The 16,546-nt window shown below is 43.0% G+C and overlaps 1 protein-coding gene across 1 annotated transcript in view; it reads left to right on the top strand.

Annotated features, from left to right (window-relative positions):
• The window catches only part of CNTNAP5 (contactin associated protein family member 5), a 490,877-nt gene that overhangs the window by 430,030 nt on the left and 44,301 nt on the right, over positions 1-16,546 (top strand). Inside the window, exon 22 of the mRNA XM_075001278.1 lies at positions 15,103-15,321. Coding sequence (XP_074857379.1) covers positions 15,103-15,321 — 219 coding nt within the window. The remainder of the gene's footprint in view (positions 1-15,102; positions 15,322-16,546) is intronic.

Consider the following 16,546-nt stretch of genomic DNA (forward strand, 5'->3'; position numbering starts at 1 on the left):
GTAGACATCGAGCTGGACAACTGGGAAGAACTAGCAGATGACCGCAGCAGATGGAGGCAGGTGTTACACAGGGGCCTTCAGAAGGGCGAGTTGAAGATCAGACAGCTAGCAGAGGAGAAGCGAGCGCACAGAAAGCACAATAAGGACTTGCCAGACACCCACCACATCTGCAAGAGATGCAGCAAGGACTGTCACTCTCGTGTGGGTCTTCATAGTCACAATAGACGCTGTAAATGAAGTCCTCAATTGAAACTATAAAGGGCGCGATCCATAGTCTGTGCAGACTGAAGGATGCCTACAAGAGGCTTGTTTAATCTACAGAAGAGAAGTATGTTGTTCCTCACATCCGGTACTAAAGTTCTGTAGTTTGCTAGGGTTGGAAACCCTCTTACCCAAATGGTGTCGGTAGTGACTGCTATAGGTAGGATTTAGCCTACAGAATGCCCCCAATTACTTGAACAAAAGTCTCAGCCTGAGGCTTTTTCCCAAATCCAGTTTTAAACTACATTTCCCTTAATCCAAATATCTCCCCTCTATTTGAATTGCATATGACGGTGCCCTGCGCTCTCTGTCCAAAAGGGGTGTCTGGTATATGTTCAGTGCTGTTAAACAGCTGCTGTGTTTCATCGCAGAGGTGGCTGCCTTTTAGACAGAAAGGCCAAAGCAGAGTTCTGCAGTCTTCACATCTCACATGCACACCCGTGACATTAAATAGCAGACGTGGCTGAGTACAAAAGATAGGGTTGGTCCTAAGCACTTTGGCTTGTCAGGTCCTGCGTAATCGATGTGACCATTATCATTATTAGGAATCTAGCCTACAGAATGCTTACAACGATTCCCTCGATGTGTTCATTTATAGGTCATCTACTAGCGGATATATACTAGTGCTCCAGAATAATGGACTCAAATATGATTTTTTTCTTTTACTTCCACTCAGCTGTCTCTGTTATCCAAGGGCCAGATTTTCACCATTGCACAGTGCTTATAACTGAGTCCAGCTTCTTCAGAAGCATTCCTGAAACAGCCAGATGTTCTGAGTTGGCCAGAGCTTGGCCCCTCCCATTAATTAAGAGCTGTTAGTAGCCGAAGTGAAAGCAGAGGCCTTGAGAAAATTTTACCACTGTATTTTGCTAGAGGGAGAAGTGATGGGAATGATGCTTCTTTGCATCTCTCTTCCCGACTTTCTCCTTCTGTCCAATCACAACCTTCTATTTCCTCACTGCTTCATTTCACCACTGTGTGTCAACCCATCTGATCCTTTGCTGCCCCACCAGATGTTCGTTACCACTTCTGATTGCTTAGGATTTCTTAGTGTAACCCACACATCCATCTAGATGTGTGGTTAACTGTCCTATATTAGTGGTACCTAGACCACTTCACAGAGAAAGGTTAAGTGTCCTTTACAGCAAACGATTAGCAGTGGCTGGCCTTTAGCTCAAGCTGTAGAGCGGCCTGTTGTAAGCTCCAGAAGTCCCAGTTTTGAGTCTCCCTGGAGGTGGTTACATTAGGACTTACTTTTTCCCTGTTTCCTGTTAGCTTAGAAGGCATAGGAGAGGTCAGAGGAGAATGTCATAAAAGAATAAAATGTTTTTTGTGACACTTTCCTTCGATAGCACATAAACACAGCTTTATTTCTTGCAAATCACATGCTTAGAACATAAGACATTCTGAAATCACAGGGCAGCTTCTCCAGTTCCACTCTGTCTGTCCAAAACCCACCTATGTTTATTTCTGCATCACTGGAACCCCTCTTCAGGAGTTGCCCTTGGTTCTGGTGTTGCATTCCAAAGGTGAAATCCCAACCCTGTTTATATCAAAGAATGCTAGCCTGGTATCAGAAGATGGAGGCTGAATTTTCTCCTTCAACACAGACTTCCTATAAAGCCCTTGGCAAGTCACTTAGTCTCTCTCTACCCTGTCTGTAAAATGAGGAAAATTGCATTTTTATACAATAAAGATTATGGCCAGTACACCACTGTCTTTTCTTGCCTTGAAAGTAAAGTTTAAATTTAAATCTATCTTGTCTATCCATGATACTTACATGCCCCCAATGCCATAATATACAAGCACCTCATGAGCATTCATTGACTTTATCTTCACTGCATCCCACTGACATAGGGAAATATGATCATTCCCATATTTTGTTCTTGCTGTTCCATAGACACAGAGCTGCAATGCAGAAGGATTTATCCAAAGCTCATTGACTCATTGAGAATCCGTGCATTAATATCGACAGGCACTGGATTCAGGTCCCAAGTGGCTTGTCCTGAGTCATGAAATAAGTCAAGGCTGATTATGGAACACACAGCTGAGCTCCAGACCAGCCACTCAACTATAAAACCATCCTTCTTCGTGGCCATGCCTCAGTGGTAGTCCCTAGATCACACACCCTTCCGTGTGCCCTCTATACATTAGTTGAACCTAAGTATGGTTATGTGTTTGCAAATGTAGGCAAATGGCAACACATAACTCAACATACTAGATTTGTTTAAATCAGGATGTGTTGTAAATGTGTTTAAAAAATCATTGTGCTGCTGGCGTGAAATGGTTATTATTTCCATAGCACTCTAATAAGACAGATTATTGTTTTCTAAAAACCAGTATTTCTTAAATTATGTTCCACAGAACACTGGTGATCCATGAACAACTCGCATGTGCGCCATGGTGGCACAGCAACTAGCAACGACATACTTCTCATGTATATATTTTCAGTTCTTGAAACCAGATACAATGCTACTTCTCTATTGCTCTGTTACATGATTAAATTACTTCATTTTGTTTTTTTACTAGATACGGTTCTGGGTGTTTTGTCTGACAACAATTTTTTTCAGAATATTTTCAAACTGTTGCACATAAAAATGTTATCGGTTGGTGTGCCGTGGTCTCAAAAAGTTTAGGAAACACTGCTATAAACCATAGTTCTTGCCCTGAGAAGATCACAAACCAATTCAGATGAGTCTGTTATTAGATAGGGGCACATGTCCGCTGCAGGTTTTTTCAGAAGGTATACAGAAATCACCAACGGCGATATGGGTGTAGAAAGACTTCATTAACATAAGAACATAAGAATGGCGATACTGGGTCAGACCAAAGGTCCATCCAGCCCAGTATCCCGTCTGCCGACAGTGGCCAATGCCAGGTGCCCCAGAGAAGGACAACAGAAGACAATGATCAAGTGATTTATCTCCTGCCATCCATCTCCTGCCCTTGTACTGAAGGCTAGGGCACCATACTTTACCCCTGGCTAATAGCCATTTATGGACCTAACCTGCAAAAATTTATCGAGCTCTTTCTTAAACCCTAATAGAGTCCTGGCCTTCACAGCCTCCTCCGGCAAGGAGTTCCACAGGTTGACTGTGCGCTGTGTGAAGAAAAATTTCCTTTTATTAGTTTTGAACCTACTACCCATCAATTTCATTTGGTGTCCCCTAGTTCTTGTATTATGGGAAAAGGTAAATAATTTTTCTATATTCACTTTGTCCACACCATTCATGATTTTATATAACTCTATCATATCGCCCCTCAATCGCCTCTTTTCCAGACTGAAAAGTCCCAGTCTCTCTAGCCTCTCCCCATATGGGACCCGTTCCAAACCCCTAATCATATTAGTCGCCCTTTTTTGAACCTTTTCCAATGCCAATATATCTTTTTTGAGGTGAGGAGACCACATCTGCACGCAGTACTCAAGATGTGGGCGTACCATAGTTTTATATAGGGGAAGTATGATATCTTTTGTCTTATTATCTATCCCTTTTTTAATAATTCCTAACATCCTATTTGCTTTACTAACTGCCGCTGCACACTGCGTGGATGTCTTCAGAGAACTATCCACTATAACTCCAAGATCCCTTTCCTGATCTGTCGTAGCTAAATTTGACTCCATCATGTTGTACGTGTAATTTGGGTTATTTTTTCCAATGTGCTTTACCTTACACTTACCCACCTTAAATTTCATTTGCCATTTTGCTGCCCAATCACTCAGTTTGCTGAGATCTTTTTGTTGTTCGTCACAATCCCTTTTGGTTTTGACTGTTCTGAACAACTTGGTATCATCTGCAAACTTTGCCACCTCACTGCTTACCTCATTTTCTAGATCATTGATGAACAAGCTGAACAGGATCGGTCCCAGGACTGACCTCTGGGGAACACCACTAGTTGCCCCCCTCCATTGTGAAAATTTACCATTTATTCCAACCCTTTGTTTTCTGTCTTTTAACCAATTCCCGATCCATGAAAGGATCTTTCCTCCTATCCCATGACCGCCTAATTTACATAAAAGCCTTTGGTGTGGGACCGTGTCAAAGGCTTTCTGGAAATCTAGGTATATTATGTCCACTGCGTGCCCCTTATCCGCATGTTTATTAACCCCTTCAAAGAATTCTAATAGATTAGTTAGACACAACTTCCCTCTGCAGAAAACCATGCTGACTTTTGCCCAACAATCTGTGCTCTTCTACGTGCCTTGCAATTTTATTCTTTACTATTGTTTCTACTAATTTGCCTGGTACTGATGTTAGACTTATCGGTCTATAATTGCCAGGGTCTCCTCTAGAGCCTTTTTTAAATATTGGCATTATATTGGCCATCTTCCAGTCATTGGGTACCGAAGTGGATTTAAAGGATAGGTTACAAACCACTGTTAATAACTCTGCAATTTCACATTTGAGTTCTTTCAGAACCCTTGGGTGAATACCATCTGGTCCTGGAGACTTGTTACTATTCAGCTTATCAATTAACTCCAAAACCTCCTCTAATGTCACTTCAATCTGGGAGAATTCCTCAGATTTGTCACCTAAAAAGGCTGGCTCAGATTTAGGAACCTCTGTAACATCCTCAGCCGTGAAGACTGAAGCAAAGAAATCATTCAATCGCTCCACAATGGCACTGTCTTCCTTGATCGCTCCTTTTATATCTTTATCGTCCAAGGGCCCCACTGCTTTTTTAGCGGGCTTCCTGCTTCTAAACATTTTACTATCATTTTTTGAATTTTTGGCTAGCTGTTCCTCAAAATTTTTCTTGGCTTTTCTTACTACATTATGACACTTAATTTGGGAGTGTTTGTGTTCCTTTCTATTTTCCTCACTAGGATCTGACTTCCACTTTTTAAAAGCTGCCCTTTTCTCTCTCACTAGCTACGTCTACACGTGAAGCCTACATCGAAGTAGCCTATTTCAATGTGGAGACATCAAAATAGGCTATTTCGATGAATAACGTCTACACGTCCTCCAGGGCTGGCAACGTCGATGTTCAACATTGACGTTGCGCAGCACCACATCGAAATAGGCGCAGCAAGGGAACGTCTACACGCCAAAGTAGCACACATTGAAATAAGGATGCCAGGCACAGCTGCAGACAGGGTCACAGGGCGGACTCAACAGCAAGCCGCTCCCTTAAAGGGCCCCTCCCAGACGCACTTGCACTAAACAGCACAAGATCCACAGAGCCGACAACTGGTTGCAGACCCTGTGCATGCAGCACGGACCCCCAGCTGCAGCAGCAGCAGCCAGAAGCCCTGGGCTAAGGGCTGCTGCCCACGGTGACCATAGATCCCCGCAGGGGCTGGAGAGAGAGCGTCTCTCAACCCCTCAGCTGATGGCTGCCATGGAGGACCCCGCAATTTCGATGTTGCGGGACGCGCAACGACTACACGTTCCCTACTTCGACGTTGAACGTCCAAGTAGGGCGCTATTCCCATCCCCTCATGGGGTTAGCGACTTTGACGTCTCGCCACCTAACGTCGATGTTAACATCGAAATAGTGCCCAAGACATGTAGCCGTGACGGGCGCTATTTCGAAGTTAGTGCCGCTACTTCGAAATAGCGTGCACGTGTAGACATGGCTACTGCCTTTTTAACATGGCTGTTAAGCCATGGTGGTTCTTTGTTAGGTCTCATGAGCTGTGTCTACACGTGCACGCTACTTCGAAGTAGTGGCACTAACTTCGAAATAGTGCCCGTCGCGGCTACACGCGTCGGGCGCTATTTCGAAGTTAACTTCGACGTTAGGCGGCGAGACATCGAAGTCGCTAACCTCATGAGGGGATCGGAATAGCGCCCTACTTCGACATTCAAAGTAGGGACCGTGTAGACGATCCGCATCCCTCAACGTCGAAATTGCCGGGTCCTCCATGGCGGCCATCAGCTGGGGGGTTGAGAGATGCTCTCTCTCCAGCCCCTGCGGGGCTCTATGGTCACCGTGGGCAGCAGCCCTTAGCCCAGGGCTTCTGGCTGCTGCTGCGGCAGCTGGGGATCCATGCTGCATGCACAGGGTCTGCAACCAGTTGTTGGTTCTGTGTATCTTGTGTTGTTTAGTGCAACTGTGTCTGGGAGGGGCCCTTTAAGGGAGCGGCTTGCTGTTGAGTCTGCCCTGTGACCATGTCTGCAGCTGTGCCTGGCACCCTTATTTCGATGTGTGCTACTTTGGCGTGTAGACGTACCCTCGCAGTGCCTATTTCGATGTGGTGCCACGCAACGTCGAAGTTGAACATCGACGTTGCCAGCCCTGGAGGACGTGTAGACGTTATTCATCGAAATAGCCTATTTCGATGTTGGCTTCACGTGTAGATGTAGCCTTACTGTGTTTTTTTATTTGGGGTATACATTTAACTTGGCCTCTAGTATGGTGTCTTTAAACAGTTTCCATGCAGCTTCCAGGGATTTTAGTTTAGTTACTCTACCTTTTAGTTTCTGTTTAACTAGCTTCCTCATTTTAGTGTAATTCCCCTTTTTGAAATTAAATGCCAGAGTGTTTGACCGCTGCGGTGTTCTTCCCAACACAGGAATATTAAAAGTTATTATATTGTGGTCACTATTTCCAAGCGGTGCAGTAACAGTTACTTCTTGGACCAGATCCTGCGTTCCAGTCAGGACTAGATCGAGAATTGACTCTCCCCTTGTGGGTTCCTGTACTAGCTGCTCCAAGAAGCAGTCATTTAAGGCATCAAGAAATTTAATCTCTGAATCCCGTCCTGAGGTGACATGTACCCAATCAATATGGGGATAATTGAAATCTCCTATTATTACTGTGGTTTTTTATTTTGATAGCCTCTCTAATCTCCCTTAACATTTCAGCATCACTATCACTGTCCTGGTTAGGTGGTCAGTAATATATTCCTAATGCCATATTCATATTAGAGGAATGAATTGTTATCCATAATGATTCTGTGGAACATTTTGATTCCTTTAGGATTTTTGCTTCATTTGATTCTATATTATCCTTCACATATAGTACCACTCCGCCACCCACATGACCTGTTCTGTCTTTCCGATATAATTTATATCCCAGTATGATAGCGTCCCACTGATTGTCCTCATTCCACCATGTTTCTGTGATGCCTATTATGTCAACATCCTCCTTTGATATGAGGTACTCCAGTTCACCCATCTTATTAGACAGACTCCTAGCATTTGTGTAAAAGCACTTTAAAAAACTACCACTATTTATACGTCCGCCTTTCACAGACGCGTTGGATTTTTTTATATGCAATTGTTTCACATCTGATCTTGCCCATATATTATTTCCCACGTTCCCTATCTGACTAACTTCTAGGGAATCCCTATCTCTGGAGCCTCATGTAAGAGAAGTCTCTGTCCGATCCACGTGCTCCCCCGCACCAATCGGCTTTCCCCCACCTCTTATTTTAAAAACTGCTCTACGACCATTTTAATGTTTAATGTCAGCAGTCTGGATCCACCTTGATTTAGGTGGAGCCCGTCATTCCTGTATAGGCTCCCCCTACCCCAAAAGTGTCCCTAGTTCCTAATAAATCTAAACCCCTCTTCCCTACACGATCGTCTCATCCACGCATTGAGACTCTGAAGTTCTGCCTGTCTATCTGGCCCTGCGCGTGGAACTGGAAGCATTTCAGTGAATGCCACCATAGATGTTCTGGATTTCAGTCTCTTTCCTAGTAACCTAAATTTGGCCTCCAGAACATCTCTTCTACCCTTCCCTATGTCATTGGTACCGACATGTACCACGACCACCGGCTCCTCCCCAGCACTGCCCATAAGTCTGTCTAGATGCCTCGAGAGATCTGCAACCTTCGCACGAGGCAGGCAAGTCACCATACGGTGACTTAAAGAAGTCCCTCCTTAAGAAGGCTGAAATATTATTGGATCTGGGAGGTCACCAAAGAAGCAACAGGTTCTCCATGAATTATATTCTCTAATCACTGAACATTATAGCGCAGCTTTCAAAAAGTGATCACAGAAATCTGCGATGCTCTCAGTTTCCTACTTCAGCAAACCCACGCTTGCTTTTCTTCTGTTCCTTGTTCACTGTCATCTTATTGGCCCTTCAAAACTGGTTTCTCCTGTTTCCTACCTGTCCTGTCTTTTGATGCTTCCCCATTAGCACCTCAGCAATCAGGAGGGAAGAAAATACGTTTCCTGAGGTGCTTTTTAAAGTTGAATCTGCTTTCTTGCTGCAAGGAGCTGAATGAGGCTAGAATTGGACAGCCAGGATAAAATAACTAGGTTGAGGGCAACCTGGCAGCTACCAGGGCTTTTTTTCTGTCGGAACACACCAAAACAGGAATTCTGTCACCTTATTTCTGTTAGAACACCAGAGAAATTTTCACCGCCAGTCCCGTAGCAGCCTGGGTACCAGGCTATTAAAATTGAACACCTTAACCCCTATGAGGAATCATCAGACTAGAGCTCCGGCACCATTTTTTCCTAGAAAAAAAGGCAGGAACTATAGATGAAACAGGAGGATAAGACAAGTTGTCAGAAGTTCTGCCTTTGGTCCCAGATCAGATAGCAGGTGTCATCATCCTGTCTGCTCCAGCATGACACGAAGGTTGCTCCACCCATCTTCTCCACCAGTAGGATTTAGCTGGTGTTTTATCTTAATCCACAGAGGAAATTTTCCTCCATTTCCTTAAGGATTGCACTCTTCAAAAGAAAGCTCTGTCCTCTCTACCAGACACTTCCTGTTTCCCCCTCGGCTTCCCTTTGGAAGCTTTATTTTTAGGCTGAATGGTTGTTATTAGAATTGATTGCAGCTGTCTGCTCTTGAAAGAAGCATGCATTCCAGTGTAAGCCTTCTGTGCTGCTCCATTTTGTTGCCTCAGCCACCCCTTGCTTCCTTGAAATCTTGAAGTCAAACAGGGTGACTTTGGTGGGGCACATTAAAACAATGATGTTGCAAATGGATTTTGACATCTCACAAATGTCCACATTGCCACCTAACACAACACCTCCTTAAAGCGTAGAAATGGGTGTGTGATATTGTCTTAAGTGAGTCTGAGTCATGCTGAACTGAAACCTCTCAGGCACACCCCATTGTGTGAAATGTTCCATAATTTGGGACCGAAGGGCCGGGTCATTGTTTCTGTCCTTTGTGGCCCTTGGAAAGCCGGGTGGCAGTGATGCCGTTGTATATGTCTACACTGCAGTAAAACATCCACAGTTGTTCCAAGGCAGCTGACTCACTCTCAAGCCAACTGACACAAGCCAGGTGGGGATTTTATTGCAATGTGGACATGCCCTTAAGTCACAATAGTTACCCCCACCCCACTCTGGAGCCAGAGACTGCTCGAAGCTGCATTGAGTGCCAACGTTCCTGTCTGAAAGTTATTGCAGGGCAAATCCACTACACCTTTTACTCCAGTCTTGCTCCTGACAATGGAAAAGTTCAGACTGCAGTGAATTAAGAGCTGCTGTTATATGGCTTGTTTTTGTCCAAAGATAGTCACAAGTAGGAGAAATCCGTCCCTGGTTTTAAGTGCTGCCATTGGAACAGGTTTGTATCATGAGTACCGTTGTGCACCAAGCCACTTCTGTGCGGGCTTGCATCTGGCCCCCATGTACATTATGTTTCTCCCAGGTCCAAGCCAGCATCAACAATGCTTCTCAGTTTCCTGGCAGGACGTGGCAGCCTAGTTATATTCATCACCGCAGAACGCCCAGTGCCTTGCTGCACGTTTTCAGAGCAGATGCAGGACTGAGACCACTTCTCTGTCATTCAAATCCAGACCATTTGTTGGTGACCAAAATAACCAGGCCAAGGCTGTTCAGTTGCCCCAGTGAAATGAGGTGGTGTTCTTGATTTATGCCTCACAAAAACATCTTTCTGTTAGTTACATTCAAAGAAGAGACCAAGCGTTGCTTCGGCATGAAGATGAAATTGTCCTTTCTGTCTCTCACCGTGGTCCATCCAGTATATGGTTAAGTCCTACTGAGGGAGAACTTAAATTGATTGTATCTCAAGAAATGGGTCTATCCCATAAAAGCTCATTACCTAATAAATCATTTTGTTAGTCTTTAAAGTGCTACATGACTGCTTTTTTGTTTCGATGGTATACCTGCTTCTGTTGAACTCTGTGACAAAACGCTGTTAAAGTGTACGGCAGGACTCCTGTGGACTTCAGTGGGAGAAAAAGTAGCCCAAAGAGAGAGGACTTTAATCTTCAGCACTGCCAAGTTGACTCTCCTCAGAAGCGTGAAATTGGCTTTTAAAAATAGCTTAGGGGGAATAAAAAGGATACTGCAGAATATTCATGAATTCTCTTTGTCTCACCTTCAGAAGGCCCCTTTGATCCAATGTCTCCAACATGTTAATAGCATTCATTATTTGATTGGCCAATAATGCATATTTTCAAAGGGACAGAGAACAAATGAGGGAAATTGCTCAAGTCCTTCTTAATTGTCTTGGCCCTTTGAACATCGGGTTTTTTTTTCTTTTTTCTTTTCCCCCACTGCCTGGTATAGAAAAAAAAATCAGCTCCTTTACTTCTGCTGAGCATTCTCTAACTGCAGGCTTACTTCCAGCACAGTTTTGAAGATCCCCTCCTGCATTTTGGAGTACCTCTTTTGGGAAACAAGCACAGAAATATTATGGTTTCCCTGGCTGGTGAGCTCCGTTATAGAATGTCATTTCCAGTTACTCTGCTTCTCACTTGTAACTAGCTTGTGACAGTTCCAGGCAATGATATGTAATTCTAAGTGCAAGAGGGCATTATGCATGATGACTGACTTGTTGTTGTGAACCATGTGTATTATTATAGCTTCCAGAGCTGCAGTTATGATAGGGAGTCATTTTATTAGGTGCTGTGTGGCTTAAACACAGTAACACAGTGCCTACCTCAAACATCTTGCAGTTTGGCTTCTTAAAATAATTTGCCTTTGTTTCAATCCAGGAAAAGGAACCACCATAAAATTATCATTATCAGTCACAGATACGTTCAAAGCTGTTGACCTAGATGGAAATTTCTGGTGTTTTTTTCATTTGTCATACCCGCAGCCCTTATGATACATCTGTCTGTGTGGCACCATTTATGTGAAAAAAATACTGTAAGGAAATCATCAGAAAAAAGTTAGAAATGCTTGATCATACGGTAAACTGAGGACAATCATAGAATACCAGAATCATAGAATGCTAAAATTGGAAGGGACCTCAAAAGGTCATCAAGTCCAGTCCCCTATCCTCAAGCAGGACCAAGCACCATCTAGACAATCCCTGATAGATGTTTATCTCTCAATAATGCCTCCCTCTCTAACAACAACAATAACAATCCTGCCAGAGTAAAATGAATGCAGGCAAAAGCTGAATGGGACCTATCCAGTTTATTGCACTGAATGCAGCCAGTACTTTTAGATATCTATTGGGCAGGTGGCATATGTGTTTAAAGGGTGAAAGCAGCTTATGGACCTCAGAAATGCAATATAGCTCCTTGAGGTGAGTTTCTGAACTGGAGGAGCTAAGGGAGACAGAGAGGTACTTATAGGAGATTTTCAAGGGCACAGTAGAATGATCTCACCTGCCTCTAGTCTATTAAGGAGAATGAATACTTTAGGAAAGGAGAATACCAAGATGGAACCAGAGGGACATAATCCCACAATTAGAACTCTCCTTCCAGATGATGTCATGGTGTCTTTTCTCACTAACAGTACCTCTCCATGGTGGGAATCCCATTTATTTGGAAGAGAGGTGATAGTCATGGAAGAGTAAATCATTAGAAATACAAATAGCTGGGTTTGTGATCACTAGGAGAACCACATAATAAATTGGTTACTGGATATAATGGTTGTGAATTTCTCCAGACATCTAATCAGACTTCTGTGCAGTGCTGGAGAGGACGAATGGTCATTGTACATGTAGCCAGCAATGTCATAGGGAAAGGTAGGAGAGCAGTCCAGAAAGCCAAAAGGAGGTCAGTTCTACACTGGGAAACTAAGTTGATTTCAGATATTCAATTGTGTAGCTAGAATCAACTTATATGTAATTGATGTGCATGGCCATTTTCACACTGAGACCTCGTCTGAGGTGAGTGAAGTCTCTGCTCTACACTTACATCTCGCGAGGAGTACATGGGTTGATGCCAACCTCTGATAGGTCAGTTTTGTGCATCCTTACCAGACACACAAAATGGAACTCCTCAGCAGGTTGATCTTCTGGAGTAGTGTAGGTGTAGCCTTAGACTGCTAGATAAGAGCTTAAAGTCCAGGATTTCCAGCTGAATTCTCTGAAATGCTTCCAGTTCCATGTGCAGGTCCAGGAAGACAAGGATAATTTCAGGGTTTATATGTGTGGTTGAAACAATGTCGGGAAGAGATTAGGTACTGGGAAAACTTCTGGGAAATGAGCTGTCTATGCAGGAAGGGTGGACTCCAACAAAGTCAACGGGGAACCAGAATCAGTGAGTTGATATGTCAAATTTAAAAGTCTGTAGAGGAGGTTTACACTACAAGATGGGGGAAGCCAACAAGGGAGGAATTCATTAAAGGGGAATACTATCTCCTAGTTAAGATGTTAGTACAGAAGTTAGCAAATTACAAGTTAAAGTTAACAAGGAACAATGACTCATAAAAGAGTCCCATTTAAATATAACACATGAAAGCAAGTATCTGAATGTTGACAAACTGTGCAATGGCTCATATAAAAAATACTAAAATGTGTGAGCTAAGCCAAAGGCACCCCAAAGGCTGATCAGAAAGGGATGGCAATCTTCTTTTTGGTACAGGCAGTTCAATCCCAATCCATCAAAAAACCAAATCATTGGCATTCTGTTTCAGCAGTTCTGAAGCTAAGAGGATGCTGAATACAAATGTCTGCAATGCTGTGATCACCTAGGATCCTAACACCCCCTATTTCAGAGTCACTTTTGATCACCGCCTTAACAACTAGCATCTGGAGCAAGTGACCCATAAACAGAAGAGTTGAATGCAGTTTTGGTCACCTCACCTGTAAAAAAGATGTATTAAAGCTTAAAGGCACAGAGGAGGGCCATGACTCCAGAACCAGGGTCCACCCTGATACATTAATAGGCAAGAGGTTTAAAATTAACAAAAGTATGGACTTTTTCACACAAGGCACTTCCTGGAATTCATTTGCATGGGATGTTGTGAAGGTCAAGCATATCACTGGGTTAAAAAAAAACTAGATAAGTTCATGGAGAGTAGTCCCATCAATGTCTATTAGCTCAGATGGTTGGGGACACAAATCCATGCTTCATACGACCCTAAGTCTCCAACTGCCTGAAGGTGGGACAGGACAAAAGAGAATGGACCCATTCAAAACTGTTGTGCTCATTCCCTCTGAGGAAGCTGGCATGAACATCTCTGAGGCAAGCTACTAGGCTAGATGGACCATTGTCCATGATCCGTAGCCCATGGACCCTGACCGTTCTTATGACCCAACCCAAATGTTGGCCAACAACCAAGGGAGAGACAAAATTTCCATTTAGATTTGTAAATAACAGTTACATTGGCTGCTGAGATGTCTTGGAGGAAAGAAGAGAATTCTGTTAAGAATGGAAATGATTCAGGTACAGCCCATAGCTGTGTTTTGAAAGTATGCTCAGATGATATAAGGTTAACAAAGTTGGGCACGGTGAATTGTTGGCTAGAAGTCCACCAAAGAAAACTCGGAAAGCTGTGATGAATGATGGCTGTGCCATAAGAGATATTAGCTGTTGCTCTGGATCACTGTGGAAATAAAGCCAGTGTATCATGATAGAACACTATGCTCCCAGAAATGTTAATTTTATTTGGTGTGTAAAGTGGAGGTCAAAGAAGGCTTGTGGTCGTGAAACATCCCATGGCACCTTCTTGAAACATAAACGTCACTTACTGCAGTGTACTAGTGACACAATAATTTGGACAATTGTAATGGCAGTCTGCCAAAAGTCATGCATGTAAGATATACACTTTGTCCTCTTACTCTTTTGTTGGTGCGTGCAGTGCTTAACAGCTCAAGTGTTCCGCCCTAGAAGTAGCTGCCTTTCTCAATTCTGAGTAAAGTTACCTCACTGGTGAATCATTTAGGTTGCAAGTTGCTTTACATTTTAAATTTTTTAGTTCAAGGAGCAGAGATGAAGGAAACAACAGTACTAAATAATATGCACAGTGGAGAGTGCTTCTGAATCAGCAGCTAAGGAATGTAGATGTCATCATAAGAATCATAAAAAATCAATAAATAAATCTAAATCTAATCTTCAATTTCAAGGGCAGTAAATGTAAAAGCATGGAAACCAGAGTAACAAGAGAACAAGAACAATGCAAGATTAATTAACTGAACTGTGAAATCCTGCATAGCTTGCAAGGAAAAGGTGCAAAAGTCCAGCAAGAAGGCAATCACTTGCATTCGTTATTGGACTGACTAATGCATGGACCAGTATAGAAGGCTGAATAAATGTTACTTTAAAAATATGGCATAAGTAAAGTTTGTGACAGGGAAAAGACAGATTACTTTAAGGCATGAGAAAAATTACTAAAAAACAAACTTTTCACCACAGACCCATGAGTCCTGCAGGTAGTCCATTTTAGCCTTACAGTCTATGATTTCTAATAGTTTGAAGTGGCATCAATTATGTGTTCATTGCTCTCCAGACAAACAACAAGACATTGGTAGGGGAAAGCAGAACAAACAGCTATTTATTTACAAGCCAACTCTGTTCATTATAAGTAGCACAGTAGATGTGTGTCTTTAAGGGGGACTTATATGGGGATATTATGCCATACACATGGGTCCAGCTGGAGGAGGAAGGTGACTGGGTGAGAAATTGGTGAATGGGTGGGTATGACGAGGCAAGTTGGCAAATGGTTTTTCAAATAACACTTATTTAAAGCTCCTTTCTGATTGCATTGTGTGTTGCAGACAGTCTGGGGCTAGATCCTGAAGTCTCAAAGGCAAATTCACTTGGCTTTATCGGATGCCTGTCCTCTGTTCAGTATAACCATATCGTTCCACTGAAGGCTGCCTTAAGACATCCCAGCACAGCCCCTGTGACTGTCAAGGGGTCCCTGACTGAATCGAATTGTGGATACATAGCAGAGGCTGATGTGAACACCATCACCACAGTCTATTCGTCGTCAGGTAGGTTTTGTCAGTGTTACCGAGATCAGCTCCCTCCCTTTCTGCTGCCATGGTAACTGTAAAACTGGAAGCAAGAGGGCTCAGAAGCCATCACCACCTGAGTGATAGGGTATACAGATAAAATCTGTTTAGATCCATACCTACCAAAAAAGGCTATATCCTAATAAGAATTTGGGACCAATCCTAAACAACTGATTAAGATCTTGTACTGCCTATAAAATGCCCACAGCACTGTGACATTATGGAAGACTAACATTTGTTTGCAAAGCTGGAGGAGTCCAGACTCTTATCTCAGGAACACACAGTCAGTCTGTGAAGTTTGGTATCATGACTCCACTGCCGGAGATTACAAAGGAAAACAAAAACCTTCTCTGCTGTGGCTTATAATACCACTATTCCCGACCCCAGGAATATGCTGTGAAGTCTAAGGAATTGCACCATAGTAAATATAATTTTACTCTAGCTAGTGGAAATGCATGAATGTTATTCTGTGTGTCTTTCACGGACTACCCATATTGTTTGCTCTGGTTTAAGCATAGGCACATAATTTGAATCTTGCTAGCTGAAAGTCTTAACAGTGCATTTTCCTCTGCAATCAAGAAATTGCCCTTTGGGAATCCTAAGTGGTTTGCATATGTATATTTGTATTCCCAGCAGGTGGGAGGGCTAGAGAACAAATAGAATACTATCAACACTGGCAGGGGCACAAAAGTTGCTGTTTTACTTGCTAGTGCATATGGTAGAGATCTTAATAACCAGAAAGGAGTAACTAATGCAACAGTTGATTTTTTTATTAAAACCCTTGAACTATGAATTCACTTTCATGTCTCTGTTGGATAACTAATAAAGCTGCATGTGCTTTGTATCCCAATGCCAGTTCCTTGACATTTGGACTTTCAGCAGATCTCCCTTTCCTTCAGCGTCTACCCCTGGAACTCAGCAGAAAACAAATGAACCTATCAGTCTTTTTGCATATGGAGAGAAAGAATTATGCTTGCTCTCTGTGTGGGGAATGGGTTACGGTTTCTGGCTGCTTTGTTTCTAAATGCAGAATCCTGGCTCATTTGTGGTGAATGATTTAAAATTGCTATGTGTGTGCATCCACATACGTGTTCACACACAAACTCTGTCCATCGCTGCAGGGGTCAAATTTTGCTCCAACTTATGCCAGAGTAGTCTCTAAAGTTAAGACAAGGATATTTTAAAATCTAACTAAGTCTTACCT

The sequence above is a fragment of the Carettochelys insculpta genome, chromosome 8 (assembly GCF_033958435.1).
Source record: "Carettochelys insculpta isolate YL-2023 chromosome 8, ASM3395843v1, whole genome shotgun sequence".
Taxonomy (NCBI): domain Eukaryota; kingdom Metazoa; phylum Chordata; order Testudines; family Carettochelyidae; genus Carettochelys; species Carettochelys insculpta.